General features: G+C 41.8%; 1 protein-coding gene across 17 annotated transcripts in view; it reads left to right on the top strand.

The window, feature by feature from the left end:
* Positions 1–16,498, top strand: part of cacna1aa (calcium channel, voltage-dependent, P/Q type, alpha 1A subunit, a) — an 88,197-nt gene that overhangs the window by 29,008 nt on the left and 42,691 nt on the right. For 14 of the 17 annotated variants that reach the window (XM_039824122.1, XM_039824120.1, XM_039824125.1 and 11 more), the window contains exons 4-23: positions 976–1,067; positions 2,040–2,192; positions 2,891–3,078; positions 5,525–5,628; positions 5,897–6,012; positions 6,874–6,918; positions 7,033–7,116; positions 8,042–8,248; positions 8,879–8,991; positions 9,608–9,720; positions 9,812–9,943; positions 10,167–10,239; positions 10,586–10,703; positions 11,789–11,856; positions 12,040–12,146; positions 13,304–13,354; positions 14,199–14,367; positions 14,630–15,267; positions 15,521–15,870; positions 15,989–16,124. In XM_039824122.1, the coding sequence (XP_039680056.1) occupies positions 976–1,067; positions 2,040–2,192; positions 2,891–3,078; positions 5,525–5,628; positions 5,897–6,012; positions 6,874–6,918; positions 7,033–7,116; positions 8,042–8,248; positions 8,879–8,991; positions 9,608–9,720; positions 9,812–9,943; positions 10,167–10,239; positions 10,586–10,703; positions 11,789–11,856; positions 12,040–12,146; positions 13,304–13,354; positions 14,199–14,367; positions 14,630–15,267; positions 15,521–15,870; positions 15,989–16,124 (3,057 nt within the window). The remainder of the gene's footprint in view (positions 1–975; positions 1,068–2,039; positions 2,193–2,890; positions 3,079–5,524; positions 5,629–5,896; positions 6,013–6,873; positions 6,919–7,032; positions 7,117–8,041; positions 8,249–8,878; positions 8,992–9,607; positions 9,721–9,811; positions 9,944–10,166; positions 10,240–10,585; positions 10,704–11,788; positions 11,857–12,039; positions 12,147–13,303; positions 13,355–14,198; positions 14,368–14,629; positions 15,268–15,520; positions 15,871–15,988; positions 16,125–16,498) is intronic. The other 3 variants (XM_039824126.1, XM_039824129.1, XM_039824128.1) reach the window with 3 other exon arrangements.

Raw genomic sequence — 16,498 nt, 5'->3', positions numbered from 1 at the left:
CTGGTAATTCAATACAGCATTCACCCATAGATCCTGGGTCGGTGTTACTTTTTCCTTGCCAATTTCATAGGTTTCCAAGCAATGCAGGCTGACTTTCAAACCTGTGATTAAAGCTCTGCTGTGTCACTGGGCCTCTTAGTGGAACAGAGGGAAGTGGAAATGTGTCAGAGAGATGGAAAGAGAGAGAGAAGAGAGAGAGAGAAGTGGGAAGGAGGATGATTCACAGTGTGCGTCAGACGAGGGAACTGACTGGAAGTCTGGCAGCACAAGGGAACATCTTAACAATCTGAAGTACACACATATGCTGCTTACAAGTCCTTATTCAGACGAGCGGTGATACAGGTGCTGTAACACACGCCATGACACGTTTACTCTTGCGGTCTGGCAATGGCTCGAAGAGAAACATTTCATACGTACCAAGAATAAAAATAAGTAGAAATAAGCAAGTCAGCATCTCTGATTTTCACCATCTGCCAGTGCTCTCTCTCTCTTTCTCTCTCTCTCTCTCTCTCTCTCTCACTGCCTTTCTCTCTCTCTCTCTCTCACACTGCCTTTCTCTCTTGCCCTGTCTCTCCATGCTTCTGACTTTGTCCTTCTTTCATCGCCCCTCTCCTCCCCATCACTCCATCTCTCTTTTTTCATTGTATAGTCCCTCTGTCATCTTGTTACAAAACACTGTCCCTTCAGCCCATCCCTTTCTCGTCCTGATACACTTCTCTGTCCTACTTCACTTGTCAGCGCTATTGATCAGCTCAGCTCTTACAGGATTTACATACAGTGCTCACCCAGTTGCTTGTAATGACCTGGCACGGGGCTGTGTTTAAGAATGTGTGTGTGTGTGTGTGTGTGTGTGTGTGTGTGTGTGTGTGTAAAAGTGTGTGTGTATGAGTGAGGCTGACTGAGAGGTACAAGCTTGACTAGCTTAAATATTGATTGCGTTTGCACACTTTTGTGCATTTGTCTCTATCCCTTTAGGATCCTGTCCACTGTGGGTTCAGATTTCGACCTGCGGACCCTCAGGGCTGTGCGAGTATTAAGACCCCTCAAACTGGTGTCCGGTATTCCTAGTAAGTCAAAACTCTTCATTTGACATTGAAAAATATACTCTTTGTTTTTTGTTTTTTTGTTTTTTTTGTTACAGTTTTTCGCCAGCCTACTGCCTTGATACAAAACAGCTTTTTGTTGTTATTCCTTTGTTAAGAAAATTACATTCCAGAAACAGTTTCAGATTTTATTGGAGGATCAAAATAGCACGGAGAAGCATTTTGTGTCAAAGTTTTATGCAGCTTCTGTGTTCTGCATAATGCACCCAATGTGTTCAAACAAAAGTGGTTCTTCTATGCACTCTCTGCTCCTTTTTTAAATGTTATAGCGGCAGTAGTGTTCCAGCACCACTGCAGTGTTATTAATAGCGTGGACTCCACTACAGGGTTGAACAAGCAAACCAAGGCTTACTCATCATAAAAGTCACTGAGCTTCCTGTGAAGACCAAATTAGAGTTCCATTCCAATATGTGATATACATTTCAGTTTTCACAAAAACAACCATTAGTATTAAATAAAACTTTAAGATGTGGCCTTTGATACCATTTGTTTGTTAGAAACATATTTGACAAAAACCTATGATTTTGACCTCAACTACATGTGTAGCATATACTGACTATATTGTGTGATCACAGGTTCAATCCCTCCATTACATATTGTAGTGTCTACCAGGTAACAGGCTGCTTCCTCCAATGGAGGCAGCAAACTAACTATGTGATATAGTCATAAACTGATGGTCTTATCATATCTCTGGTTATCATAATGACAACGCTGAACATTAAACAGCTGGTAATGGAGGAAATGAAGGGATTTCTTTTGTAGAGAGTTTACTGTAACTGCTAAATAAATAGAGGGAGGAAGAAGCAGGTTGCACCTTTTTTTTACCTTTCAGATCCCTGCACCTGATTGTAATAGTTGAAAAGACCTCGGAATTAAATTGATGATGGATGTTAATGATTATAAAAATATTAATACTGTATACACTGTGTCCTCCAGGCTTACAGGTGGTGCTCAAATCCATCATGAAGGCCATGATTCCTCTGCTGCAAATTGGCCTGCTTCTTTTCTTTGCCATCCTCATGTTCGCCATCATCGGCCTGGAGTTCTACATGGGCAAATTCCACACAACCTGCTTTGACAATCACACAGGTAAAAGCGTGCGTGCGTGCGTGCGTGCGTGCGTGCCATTATTGCTAGGGTTAAATGGCTAACTGTTTGCCCCAATAAATACATGTTCTGGTTGAGATAGACAACAATAGTTCAACAAAATAACATATTTGGCATTAAAATGTTTAATAATACTTCCATATTCATTTTAGCTATACAGTGTATCTGATACAATATATATATATATATATATATATATATATATATATATATATATATATATATATATATATATATATATATATATATATATATATATCGTGCATTGTCCCTGCTAAATAAACAATAAATAAATAAATAAATACCCTTCAAGTTTATGTAATGGGAAATTGGTCTAGTCTAATGAATGTAGTTGAATTCATTGCTAATATCTGCACAATTCCCTCATTTCCCAGGTATGGAGTTGAGATCATAAATAATATTCCATCTATAAAAAATGTATACTGTTGAAAACTTGTTGTTTGTTAGTCTATTGAGCATTTATGGCAAATCTCAAATGTCTATTTTTTTTTCTGCCTTTACCTTTTTTTTTGCCTATTACTTCACATATTTAATTCCAAAAAGTTAGGGGCAAAATCATATTTTGAGCCAAAGGATGGCACTCGCTATTCTTAAAAACAAACAACATATTTTGCTTGCCTTCTGTTTTGAAACACCTCCCCACTTTGATCTATGTTCAGGTGAGATCCGAGAAGAGTTTCCATGTGGGACAGAGCCTCCGTCACGGCTGTGTCCAGAGGGCACCATGTGTAGACAGTACTGGCTGGGACCAAACTATGGCATCACCCAGTTTGACAACATCCTGTTTGCTATCCTCACCGTCTTCCAGTGTATCACCATGGAGGGCTGGACTGACCTGCTCTACTATGTATGTACTGCTGAACAGTGTTCGGAACCCATTTACACGCTCAGTGTCCTCTTCAGCCTCCCCAGGAAAACATGTATATAAAAGTTAAGAATGTGGTAAAGCCAGAATAAAAGGCAGGTCTCTGTGCCAGTAAGTTTAGGCAAGAATAGAGATGATCATTCAAGTGAAGAGGATGATAACCCAGAATGCAAAACCACAAGACAAACACCTTAGCCAATTATTAGATTCAGAGTAGAAATTATACAATATCAGTTTGTTTGCCATGCCGACCCTGTTGTTAAGAACAATGCCTTGGTTTGGCACTTTTGTATGCATTTTTTGTGGCCATTTTGTGTGGGTAAAACTGCCATGCAATATCGGGGGGGAAAAAAGGAAAAATGAAATACCCAGTCAAATACAGCTGAACTTCAGTCTTATGTTTGTCCAACATGCCTGGCAATAGTTAGCCTGGTTGACACCAGACCCTTCTCAGTTGTAGCTGAGAGTGGATCTGGGCAAGCTTCATTCGCAGCGCATTTCCAAAGGGGCGTCACCAACGGACGCCGCTCAAATTCCTCTGGGCGCAACTGGATAGTCCTTCAACCAATCAGACCAACGATCCGGGTGACCTAGCAGCGACAGCGGCATCAACGGGTTGCTGCGCTTCGGTAGCCGTCATGTTGAATGTAAACAAAAAGCTGCTCGCCGTCGCTGCGCTATCGTCATCGTGTAAAGCCCACCCCAACAGTTCTGATTGGTGTAAAGCCAGCCTCAACGGTTGTGATTGGTGCCTCGATTTGGAAAAATTGGAAATGGGCTTGAATGGGCTCTTGGCCAGACTGACTTGCAGAGCAAATCTCAAATTTGCCGGAAATTCGTCAGGGTTTTCCCAGACTAGGCAACATTCTCAATCTCAATAGTATTTTCATGCTGAACAACCAAACCATCCAAGATTATTTTCTCTCATAAAATACTAAGATTCAAGTGTTAAAATGTCCAATGGTTTTCAGTGAGTCTGCCCATAAAATAAGTACCAGGTCTTGAACAGTGTCATCACTCATGCCCAAGACTAAATAGTTCCCTGCTGTCAGTGGCAGTGGTTGCTAGGAAACCAGAGGTAGATGAGGGTCTTTGAGTGTTACTGTACTGTAGTCGTCTCTTTCCCCATCGTCTCTCCCTCTTTGTCCATCTTATCCTTCCCACTGCTCTTCTTCTTTCTTTATTCCTTTTTCTTTTTTTCTTTCCTTTCTTTCTTAGCTTTATCTCCTCTCTTCATTTCCTCCCTTCCCCTCTTTCCATCTCACTCTGTGTGTCTCTCCCTATGTCCCTCCTTCCCGGTGCTGCTCTATATTTAAAAGGGCCTGTTCAGCCCAAGTTATTCTTGCAGCTGCTGGGGAGGGGAGCGATAAAAGTTTAATGGTAGAAAAAGGGTCTGCGGTACATTGGGTTCACAGCAGCAATACCAGCTCACACGCAGGAAGAAGGAAAGATGGGGGAAAGAGGAGACAGGTGGACGTTAGACAGGGAGGCTATGAGAAAGAGAGCGCAACGTGCGAAAGAGAAAAGGGGGTCTGGAAGTGGGAAAGGGTAAAAGAGTGTAGACGCTGATCAGTGAAATTGAGGAGGAACGGACAGATTTCACGAAAAAAGGAAGGGATGAGGTAAGGTAAGAAGGTATGAATCAAGGAAAGAATGAACAAACATCAAAATGAATGAAATAAGGAAGACAAAAGCAGGATAAATTGGGCCAAAGAAGGATGCACAAGGAGAAAGAGAAAACAATAAGGAGTGAATAAAGAAAATGGAAGTAGAGTCTGGTCAGAAGGGTGGTGGCGACAGAGAGGGAGAGACCAAAGCATTTGTTATACATTATTTACTCTGCACTGAGCAGCTAAATAGAGTGGCAGATATGCATTTACTTATTGAGATGACTTAAAGCTAAATCATGTCAGCCCTGCTGTTGTTAATATTTCCAGCAGCAGAGGACAGCACTTTTGAGTACACTACCCCGCATTTTTTTTAATGGCCACATTGTCTGGACATTTAATGATGACTTTAAGGCAAATTTTCTAACATTATGTTCAATCCAGATGTTTTTTTTAACAATAATTATATGAATAGCTTTTGAGAAACACATATAATATGCGCCGTACCTAATAAATGCACCTTAATTTGACAAGCAGGCGTAATACATTGCACTGGTATTTGCGTTAGTGCATGGCTACAACTTTAACAAACCCTTCAGTTTCAGCACAGACGGACCGAAACTGATTCATGCAGCTGTACCCGTTCTACCTTTCACGGATTTAATCGACGTGTTCTAGAGTCGCAAGAATGTCTAATGTCTCTGTTGATCTTTGGTCATTATAAGTTGTGTCAAATGTCCGAGAGCTAAACATTGATTACTGTGTGTGTGTGTGTGTGTGTGTGTGTGTGTGTGTGTGTGTGTGTGTGTGTGTGTTTCCAGAGCAACGATGCCTCAGGGAGTGCATGGAACTGGATGTACTTCATCCCCCTCATCATCATCGGCTCCTTCTTCATGCTCAACCTGGTGCTGGGTGTGTTGTCAGGGTAAGCGTTTGTGTGTATGTGTGTGTGTGTGTGTGTGTGTGTGTGTGTGTGTGTTTGTGAGAGGGTGCTTGTGACAAATATACAGTATTGTAAAGGTTGTGTGTACGTATATTTTTTTATTCTATAGATTCTATTCATAAATTTGGAAATTAATTTAAAAATGATTGTATTTTATTGCATGTATGTCACGCTAAAAATGAATTAAAAGTGTCTAAATTTGTGTGGCGTGTGTGTGTGTGTGTGTGTGTGTGTGTGTGTGTCTCTGCAGGGAGTTTGCCAAAGAGAGAGAGCGTGTGGAGAACAGGAGTGAGTTCATGAAGCTCCGAAGACAGCAGCAGATTGAAAGGGAACTCAACGGTTATCTGGAGTGGATCTGCAAAGCTGGTATGTACAATATCCATCCATTGTCACACACAGAGACACAAATATATATAATGGGCCCCATTTTTTAAATAATGAATACATTGTCATTAAATTAAAAAAATAAATAAAAATGTTAGAGACATTATTAAAGCAAACTCAACACCTTCTGCCTTTGAGTGAAGATAATTTGGTGGATTGACTGTGAAGCATGCAGCGAGAAATATTGATCTATAGTCACTGGGGTGATACTTATCTATTTTAATTATATTTTATTTGCAAGAATAAAATATGAGCTTGGTACTGAAGTGGTTAGAAGCACATTAGCTCTCACGACAAGTTTCTTGGGCGGTATAATGTAGGTATAGCTCTCCTCAGAATGTAACACAAACAAACCTGAATTACCAACCACTTGTACAGGTAAATATATGTCAACAGCCTTGATTTGCATTGCTGTGGCAAGGATTAAAGACACTTGTTTGATGCTGGGATAGAGAAGACACAGTGTTTGTCCGTAGTTCTCTTCATCTCTCTTGTCTTTTTACTCTGTGACCCATCTGCTGAGGGCAGGAAAGATGTAGAGAAGATAAGAGGAATGGAGGGTTGGATGTTGGATGTTGGAAGGAGTGGATAAAGGGGCCGATAGAAAGGACAGACCTTTGATCTTCTTGAAAAGACCATCTACATAAAAACAAGGAAGCTAAAAAACAAAAGAGGGAGGGATGAGTTGCAAGCACAGGTGCAGGCCAGAGACTTTCTTTCCACTTTTAATTAAAATGAGAAATGGCAATTGATGATAACAAAAGATTGATAGATATTCTTGACGTCATTCAATATAAATTGATTGTGGCATATTAACATGTTTTGTTCATGCGTGTTTTGTAGAAGAGGTCATCTTGGCGGATGATGACAATGAAAATGATTATGATGGTATGCATTTTGATTTGATTTTTAAAAAAAAATTATACAAATAAATTAAACATACCTGTTCTGTTGTGTTATAGATTAAACATTATTTATTTTTAAAAAAAAATTCTATTACAGGCTCCCGCAGAAGAGCCACAAAAAACCATAAGAGCAAAGCTGAGCTGCTAAACCCAGAGGAAGGGGACGGTGATTTGGCAGTAGGTAAGATATATACACACACACACACACACACACACACACACACACACACACACACACACACACACACACACACACACACACACACACACACACACACACACACACTCAAAGGCAAACCACAGGTACATACAGATGCTATCTTATCTTGCATATCAGCATTACCTGACCCTCCTCTCCTTCCCTCTCCTTTCCTCTCCTCTGCTGCTCTGCACTTCTCTCCTCATGTTACTTTTTTCCCCTTTCCTCAACCCCCCCTCATCTTTCCACCTTTCTTTTCTCCTTCCTACTTCTCTCCTCCAAACCCTCTTCCTCTAGCCTTCTCACGCTACGCAATTCTCCCTGTTTTCTCCTAAGACAAAGGACTTTTTAAAATGTGCGATGTAGTATATGTTGTGCGCTAGACATCATGTAATTTGGACACTGCAACAGACAGTATAATCGTATAATCTGCTAAAATGACCACAGATCATATGCGTCTGAAAATGAATTATGCATCTATATTTATTGTAATTAAAAATATAATCAGATATAAAAAAAGACAGTATTTCAAAAACAAAAGAGTTTAGCGGAAGTCATGTTGTACTCGCCTGCTCTTCTCATGAGCAGATTGATCAGGGGAATCCAAGTTGAAGCTATTCTTCCTAAACGACATTCACTCTGTTTATTCCCCATAATCTTCTACTTCCCATGGCAACAACAGGATAATCTACTGCATGTGTCATTATTACTGTATGTGCTCAAGTAGAGTGTTTTGTTGTGTATGATTTTGTCATTTTTGTACCTCATACTGTGTTTAAGTCACAAATCAGAAAGGCTTTTCCAGGATGCTGAATGTACACAAGCATCCCAATAAACCACTGTTAACTTCGCTGTTCCCTTCACTGTTAAGCTTACACTGAACCATTTCCCTTGCTTATCCTTTCAGGGTCACCGTTTGCCCGTGCCAGCTTGAAGAGCTCAAAGCTCGAAGGATCAGATTTCAAGCGGCGGGAGCGACGGCTACGCTTCCTTATCCGACACGTTGTTAAGTCCCAGGCCTTCTACTGGACCGTACTGTGTTTGGTGGGCCTTAACACTATGTGTGTGGCTGTAGTGCACTATGACCAGCCAGACCCACTGTCGGATTTTCTATGTGAGTAGGAGGGAGGGGGATACATGCATACTTTGTGCAAGCGTGCACAGATTATCTCCACAAATACTTTCATCACAGATTACTGGAAGGGAGTGGGTGAGAAAATTCTTAAGTAAATGTGACTAAATCCATGAAAGAGCTGACCCAACCAGTTAACACAGGCACATCCAAACACGCAATGTCTTCCGCACAGATTCTTGCTGTTTCTTTCTGGTTTTTAATATATAAACGTTAACATATACACACACACAAACATGCACAAATGGGATTAAATTCAATTGAAATGACAAACACAATAAAAATAAGCCAAAATATAGAAACCAGAAGATGCATTGAAATAAAAACAATATATTTTATGTAAGCATTATACCCATGGTTTATACTACTAACCTAGGATACAAAACAACACAGTGAGAGATTGAGCTTAGAGGATGAGTGAAAAGCATATTTACTAATTAAGAATACAAAAACTGAAGAATTTGAATGTATATTGATACAAATTGCAGGTTTTATTAACAAACTCGAATTACAAAATGCCTTTTTTTGTATTTAAAATGCATGCTTAAATACAGTTATCACAAAACGCTGCCATTCTTTCTTCTCTCTTCTTGTCTTCTTCCCTCCATGTAGATTTTGCTGAATTAATCTTCCTGGGGATATTCTTGACGGAGATGTGTGTGAAGATGTATGGCCTGGGCAAGCAGGCCTACCTCAACTCCTCCTTCAACTGCTTCGACTGCATTGTGAGTGCCACAGCACCTGGCGACCCCACATAAAGACAAACAAATAAACACACCCAACAGGCACAAACTCATAAGCAGGGTTGGGCATCGTTTGGATTTTTAACGATTCCTGATTCCTTTCGATTCCGGTTTGTATCGATCCTCGAATCCAAGTCTTTTGAGGGGTGCAGTTAAAACGGGTCACATGCTTATTTTCACAAATAAGAAGAAAGTTTCATTTTGATTCAATGGTGGTTTGCAGTTTTCCAGGGCTTTTTCAATGTAGAATAAAGCCACACTAGAGCGCCGCTTACTGTGCTCCAAGGCTGCAACACAACAAGCGCCTAGCCGCTTCGGAAACCAAAACTTGCGCATATTAAATTGGGAAGCGATGATCGGATTTGAAACCAAATCCTCTAAACGATTCCAAACAATTCCAATAAAGAAACAATTCTACTGGAATCGTAATTTTTTAAGCGAATCGGTTCTCGATGCCCAACCCTACTCATAAACACTCATTTAACATAACCACGCACAAACACCGACAAACATACAGTGATGATTTGCTGATGTGTGCACAGTATTAGCTCATTATGATGAATAACCACATGCTTGCATATGCTTGTGTTTGTATTAGGTGATATGTGGTAGTATATTTGAAGTGCTGTGGTCCATCATCCAGCCGGGCACGTCGTTTGGCATCAGTGTGCTACGAGCTCTCAGGTTATTGAGGATTTTCAAAGTCACCAAGTGAGTCTATTATAATTTTATTTCTTATATTCATACAATGGACATAACATTGCACCCAGTTCAACACACGCTTTCTGTCTGTTTTCAACAGGTACTGGGCATCTTTGCGTAACCTAGTCGTCTCTCTGCTCAACTCCATGAAGTCCATCATCAGCTTGCTCTTCCTGCTTTTCCTCTTCATAGTAGTCTTTGCTCTGCTGGGCATGCAGCTCTTCGGAGGACAGTCAGTGCTCTTTTCCTTTACCTTGGCTTCTCTCGATGTGTCTCTCTCTACCCCTCGCCTTCCTTTTTAATAGTTTGCATTTGATATTCTACTAAGACATTGGTTGCTCTTAATTGCTAGTTTGGCTTGTCGTTTTTCAGAAAAAAAAAAAACTTGCTTCTGTGTTTTTGCTCGCACCTCTCTTTTAAATCTCTCTCACCCATTTATTTTCTTCCCCTCCTAGGTTTAATTTTGAAAATGGCACTCCTCCGACCAACTTCGATACCTTCCCCGCAGCAATAATGACAGTGTTCCAGGTGAGCAGAGGAGAAGATGTAAAGGGGAGGAAGGGAGGGCGAGGCTGGTGGAGGGAGGGAGGCAGAAGGGTAGGAGAAGACCAGGGTTGGATTAGAACAAAACGGTTAAAGGACTTAAGAGGATTTGCACACGAGGAAGATGTAAAAAAAAATGTAGAATGGTACTTTTGATTTCTTAAATGTCATTAGTCATTTTAGATGACTAAATATTGTGTATGTGTGTGTTCATATCAAAGCATAATTAATCATCTGTGTGTGTGTGTGTGTGTGTGTGTGTGTGTGTGTGTGTGTGTGTGTGTGTGTGTGTGTGTGTGTGTGTGTGTGTGTGTGTGTGCGCTCGTGCCAGATCCTGACCGGTGAGGACTGGAACATGGTGATGTACGATGGCATCAAGTCTCAGGGCGGAGTCAACAAGGGCATGGCCTTCTCTGTCTTCTTCATCGTGCTCACACTTTTTGGCAACTGTATCCTTTGACAGTGAAAATGCAAAGAAGCACACAAAACACTCACACACACATACTGTATATATAAAGACTAGTGCTGTCAGTTAAACGCGTTATTAACGGCATTAACGCAAACCCATTTTAACGGCGTACATTTTTTGATCGCGAGATTAACGTTCTTTTTGGCATAGCAAACTTTGTAGTTTTTTTCACATGCTGTTGCAACAACTAGAAACGTTAGAAAACTACAACACCACACCGGATCTAGCTAGACCGGAAACAAAACAACAGGCACGCCGCACACACTTGTTTGGGCTCGCGAGCCGGCCAAAGAGTAGTAGCTAACGTTACGTTTTGAGTGGATGGTGAGCGCGAGACGCCGAAATGGATGCCAATAAGATTCGGAATGGTAAGTTTACTTTTAAAAAGTTGCCAAATGGTTCCATTGACAAGACCAAAGTGATCTGTGTGTTTTGTCGTTGTGAACTGAGCTATCATCGCAGCACGTCCAGTCTGAAATACCACTTGATGGCCAAGCACACAACTGATGACAATTCTCCGCCCCCTCGTCAAAGCCAGGCAACAAAAGCACAAAGCATGCCGATCCACTTTTCCATGTTGATAAGAGCATTAAAATAAAAAGAAATCAAGGGACATTTAGAATAGATAAAAATGTGCGATTAATTGCGAGTTAACTATGACATTAAATATTTTAATCGTTTGACAGCACTAATAAAGACATTTGCAGTTATGCTTTAAAAATGTTGTTTACCCACTTTAGACTGAATACGCGTCGATGCAAATTCAGACGCATATGTACAGACACAGATATTTACACTTTTTTTGTTAATCGTTTTGTCAATTTGTTGTTAATCTTAATCACCATACAATCGCTCATTCTGTAATCTGCATATTTTTTGTCATGTATCCCACTAAGTCCAACCAGAAACTGACAGGGTTGTTATTGTAACATGGATATATTGGCTAAGACATTGGTTCTTGTAAGATCCAACAGATCATTCTGTTTTTTTTTTTGTATGTGTATGCTGTATACACATGGATAAACAAACTCCTACATGCTGGATTTCCTTTAACTCTGTGCTCAGACACTCTGCTGAATGTGTTCTTGGCTATCGCTGTGGACAATTTAGCCAACGCACAGGAACTGACCAAGGTATACGACAGTCCAATTCTTTTTTTTCAAACTATGTAGGCTACTATTCATTTTCTGAATGCTAAAAATCACAAGGTTTATGCTCCTCTACTCAACAAATGACTTCTGTTTCCCTCATTTGCACTAGTCTCATCTCATTCATCTCTTTGCTTATGATTTCCTTCCTAATCTCTCTTTCTGCAGGATGAACAAGAGGAAGAGGAGGCTGCCAGTCAGAAGATTGCCCTGCAGAAAGCCAAGGAGGTGGCTGAAGTCAGCCCACTGTCTGCCGCTAACCTCTCCATTGCAGCGTGAGTTTCTGACTCTTTTACTGTGCACTCTTGTTTTTGTACCCATTTTACAGTAAAACGCCAGGCAGGGATTTTAAGGATGGAACATTTGCACTTCTTTTTCTTCCTCTCTCTGTCAGCTTTTCTCTCTCTTTTCTTCCTTTTATTTCTATTTCTCTTTGTCACACTCTTTTATGCATACTAAAACACAAACACACACACACACACACACACACACACACACACACACACACACACACACACACACACACACACACACACACACACACAAGCCAGTGTGGATTGATCTGGGCCAGCCCTCCTTTGGTCAGAAGAGTCAGAGTGTTTGATCTTTTTTCTCTGTATACCACAGGGGTCTTTCCTTTCACTCCTGGTAAAGGTCACACACTCGCCCATAGAGACACACACATACCACTTTTGGTCTGTCCCTAAAAATCGCACAACAGGGGAGTCCACGTCTGCTTAGAAACACTACACACACAACACATACACACGGTTCTGACCTTTACCGCTTTGACACATCAGCCTCCGCCCACTTTATATTTCACACGTATACAGTAGATGCAATGAATAAACATGTCCAAGAGGCAAACATACACATGGTCAATGATTGTTCATCATTTTGTGAATCACACTGTGTGTGCTGTGTACTGTACTACACTGTGGTGTAAGCATTTGTATCTGTGTACCAGTAAACCTTACCTGGGAGTCCTATTGAGGTTAAATATGTATTTGTCAATGCAATGCACGTGTGTGTGTGTGTGTGTGTGTGTGTGTGTGTGTGTGTGTGTGTGTGTGTGTGTGTGTGTGTGTGTGTGTGTGTGTGTGTGTGTACGTGTGTGTGAATGTCTGAGTGTATGTGTTTTCAGTGTGTACGTGTGTGTTTCTGTGTGAAGGGTTGCATTCCAAAATGCTCAATCTTTTTAGCAAAAATGTTAAAATTTCTTGAGATTTGTTCAGCTTTTGCATTTCAGGAATATATTTGAATCATTTTAGCAGTAATTTAGTTTTTACAGCAAAATTTATTCGAATAGTGACCATTTGTCAGGATAAGCTGGCTGTTTTTTTTTAAATGGTTGATGGATAGCCCATTTTGGAATGAAATCCTCCTTCTGTTCTTCCGTGCCATCTCACTCACCAGCTGTTTCCCTCCTCAGCAACAAAGTACACAGTGAGTGTCACAACGCTACCGACCCCTTTCTGGACTGGTATTTATTTATTTATTTGTTTATTCATTTCTGAATCCTTTCTGTTTATTGACTTTACAACCATTCCCTGCTTTCTTTTGTTTTAAAACCCTCCTTTCCTTTTTCTCCTTGTCCCTTTTGTTCCTAACTTTTTTATGAAGTACATACCTGGCTTTCTTTAGCTGTAATTTGTGTTGGCTTTTTTGGGGGGGAGTAAATTTTCTGTTGCCTGCACCTCACAGTACGGTTTGTTGCTTTTTATTGTGGTTGACTATTGGCTCTGAGAGAAAAGGAAGTTAAAGTTGATTACTGGCAGAAGTTTTATTGGGTAAGAAAGGTGGTCACTGACAGTTTTTGGGTGTTTCTCTATCAAGTAGATATAAACTCAGTCGCTATAACCAATAACAGATTATTGTGATCATTGTGACTTTGCCATTTATTCAATTGAGCTTGATAGGGATTTTGGGGTGCATAAAGCCTGTTCATTAAACTGTATACTTTTAATCGGTAGGTTGATTATAGATTATTATTACAAAAGCTGACTTTCCTCAGTGTTATTCTCCTTGTGTCCTCACCTGGTTTACTGAAGTAGGGCTGTCCTGCCCGGTGCCTTGGCAAGCTGTGTAGACACCCAGAACTTTTTGTTGAGCTGCCTTGTTTATAGGTCAAGCCAAATGACCCTTTACATATCTGTGGCCCCCAGTGTGTCTTTATGTCCTTGGCTATTTTATGTACTTATATTTTTGGTGTTGGTTTTCACATCATGCTCAGGTCTTTTGTTTGTATATTTTCACAGCAGTCTTTGAAACATATCTTTTAATTCTGTCAATCTCCTCCTCCCTCTCCACCATGCTTCATTTTGCAGTAAGGAGCAGCAGAAGAACAACAACAAGGGGATCAACAAGTCAGTGTGGGAGCAACGTACCAAGGAGCTAAGGAGGCAGACTCTGGTGTCCAGCCGCGAGGCCCTCTATAACGAGCTGGACCCTGACGAACGCTGGAAGGCAAGGACAGGGAGGGAGGAGCAAAACAATGTAAAGGAAAAGGCAAACAAAGCCCCCTAGACTTGTGCTATCAGTGTACACAAGTAATGGCGATGATGATGATGACTTATGTAAACATGTTGCTTACCTGGCATTTATACATGTATAGTGTTTATACTGTATAGTCTATACAGTATAGATGTATAGATTAAAAAGACTTTATTATATTGTATATTCTAACCCTCCTCTTGTCCCTTCCATATCTTTAATCTCCTCCTCCATGCTGCCTCTCTATCCTCTCCTCTCCTTGCAGGTGAACTTCTCACGTCACATCCGTCCGGATATGAAGACCCACCTGGATCGACCGTTGGTGGTCGACCCCCACGAGAACCGCAACAACAACACCAACAAGACCACTGCAAACAGTTCAGCAGACCTCTGCTTCAGCCAGCACCATCCTGCTGATGAGCTCCACAGACAAACACGCCTCCACGAACACGGTGGCCAAGTAGGTGGGGGTGGCGGAGGCGGCTCAGGTCCAGTCAGGGCTCCCTTGGAGAGGGGTGAGTCCACAGAGAGCAGGCGGAGTCGTAAAAGCGAGCACCACCACCCCAGCTCTCATGTCCGATTGGATGCTACAGTGATTCCTGGGCCAGGCTCGGAGGAGAGGCCTTCCAGGCGCCACCATCACACCCGGAGTGGCAGTCGAGGGGGAGGGCAGTCAGAACACAGGAAGCCCAGGTCACATCGAAAAAGTGCCGAAGATGGCGAGGATGGCGGGGGAGGAGCTGGAAAAACAGGGAGACATAAGAACAAAGGGGTTGACAGAGGTGGTGGAGAAGGAGGAGAGCAGGAGGGAGCTGGGGATGGCAGTGAGAGGAGGCCAAGAAGGAATCGCCATGGCAACCAAACGGACGGCGAGGGGAAGAGGATGTGCCAGCACAGAAGGAAGTATGTCCATTGCACGCGGCTGTAGATATGATGCAAACATCAATTGCAACAATGACATGATAATTCTGTTTTCTAAAGTCATCTGATCCAAAAACGTTATGTTTATGATTTCTTCTCTGTACTCATATTTGTGTCTGTGCTCCTATCACACCTTTCTCCGGATATCATCTCCGCCTTTCCATTCTTTTCTCTCCTCACTCCACCTGAACTTTTTTTCTATCGCCAATTGCTTCTTCTTACTCCCTCTTTCTAGGGATTGCAGTGTCCCTAACCTCTCTACTACACGGCCCATTCAAAAGAGCCTCTCCAGGCAGGACAGCCAGTACAGTGAGGATATGGACAACCTCATGAATACCAAACTGGTCTCTGGCTCTACCCCAACCAGCGAGGTTCACCCTAATCCAGTTGCCAACCACACTGTGGCCCCTGGCTTTGGATCTGCCCTCCATCTTGCCAACAGTGGCACTCATGGGAGTTTAGTCACGTTAGATAGCTATGGGAGCATCGCCCATCACCGTACCAACAGTGTCATTAGGCTGCCCCACCCTGACTACACAGCTGTAGACATGCCAATTTTTCCATCCACCAATGCCATACTGCAGGGTAAGGGCAGATTTAATTTGTGTTGTGTTTCTTCTATTGTCTTTACTTTAAATGTTTTCTTAAATAACAAACAAATGTTAATTTTCACCCCCATCCACACCTCCCCCCTTTGATCCAGTCAATAAAAATGCCAACACAGAGCCTCTGCCAGCGAAGGAGGATAAGGACGATGATGATGATGAGAAGAGAAGGGAAGGAGGACCCAGGCCCATGCCTCCCTACAGCTCCATGTTTATCCTGTCCACCACCAACCCGTAAGTGGGATGGTTACTAACGCATGCACCCACACTCACCTCCACTCACCTCCACTCTATGAATCCACGTAGGCTGACACACAGGAATGCATTCTTGAGGTATTCACCCAGCATTAGTTTTTTTGTGGACGGAAAATGTATCTACTATTCAGTCACAGCTACAACACTTGTGCACACACACTAACACATACATACATATGCAGAGCACTCCTAAGGCTGTTTTATGCTTCTGTTGCAGCGACGCACATCGCTCGGCCGTGGCTTGGTAGCGTTGCATTTCCCCTGACTCATTTCCTGGTTCTCCTTCTCCATAAACAACATGAAATCAAAGAGAGGGTTAAAGGTGCCCTGCCACACGTATTTCATTACTTTGT

This window comes from Perca fluviatilis, chromosome 15 (assembly GCF_010015445.1).
Source record: "Perca fluviatilis chromosome 15, GENO_Pfluv_1.0, whole genome shotgun sequence".
Classification (NCBI taxonomy): Eukaryota; Metazoa; Chordata; class Actinopteri; order Perciformes; family Percidae; genus Perca; species Perca fluviatilis.
This window is presented reverse-complemented; position numbering and strand designations above follow the sequence as displayed.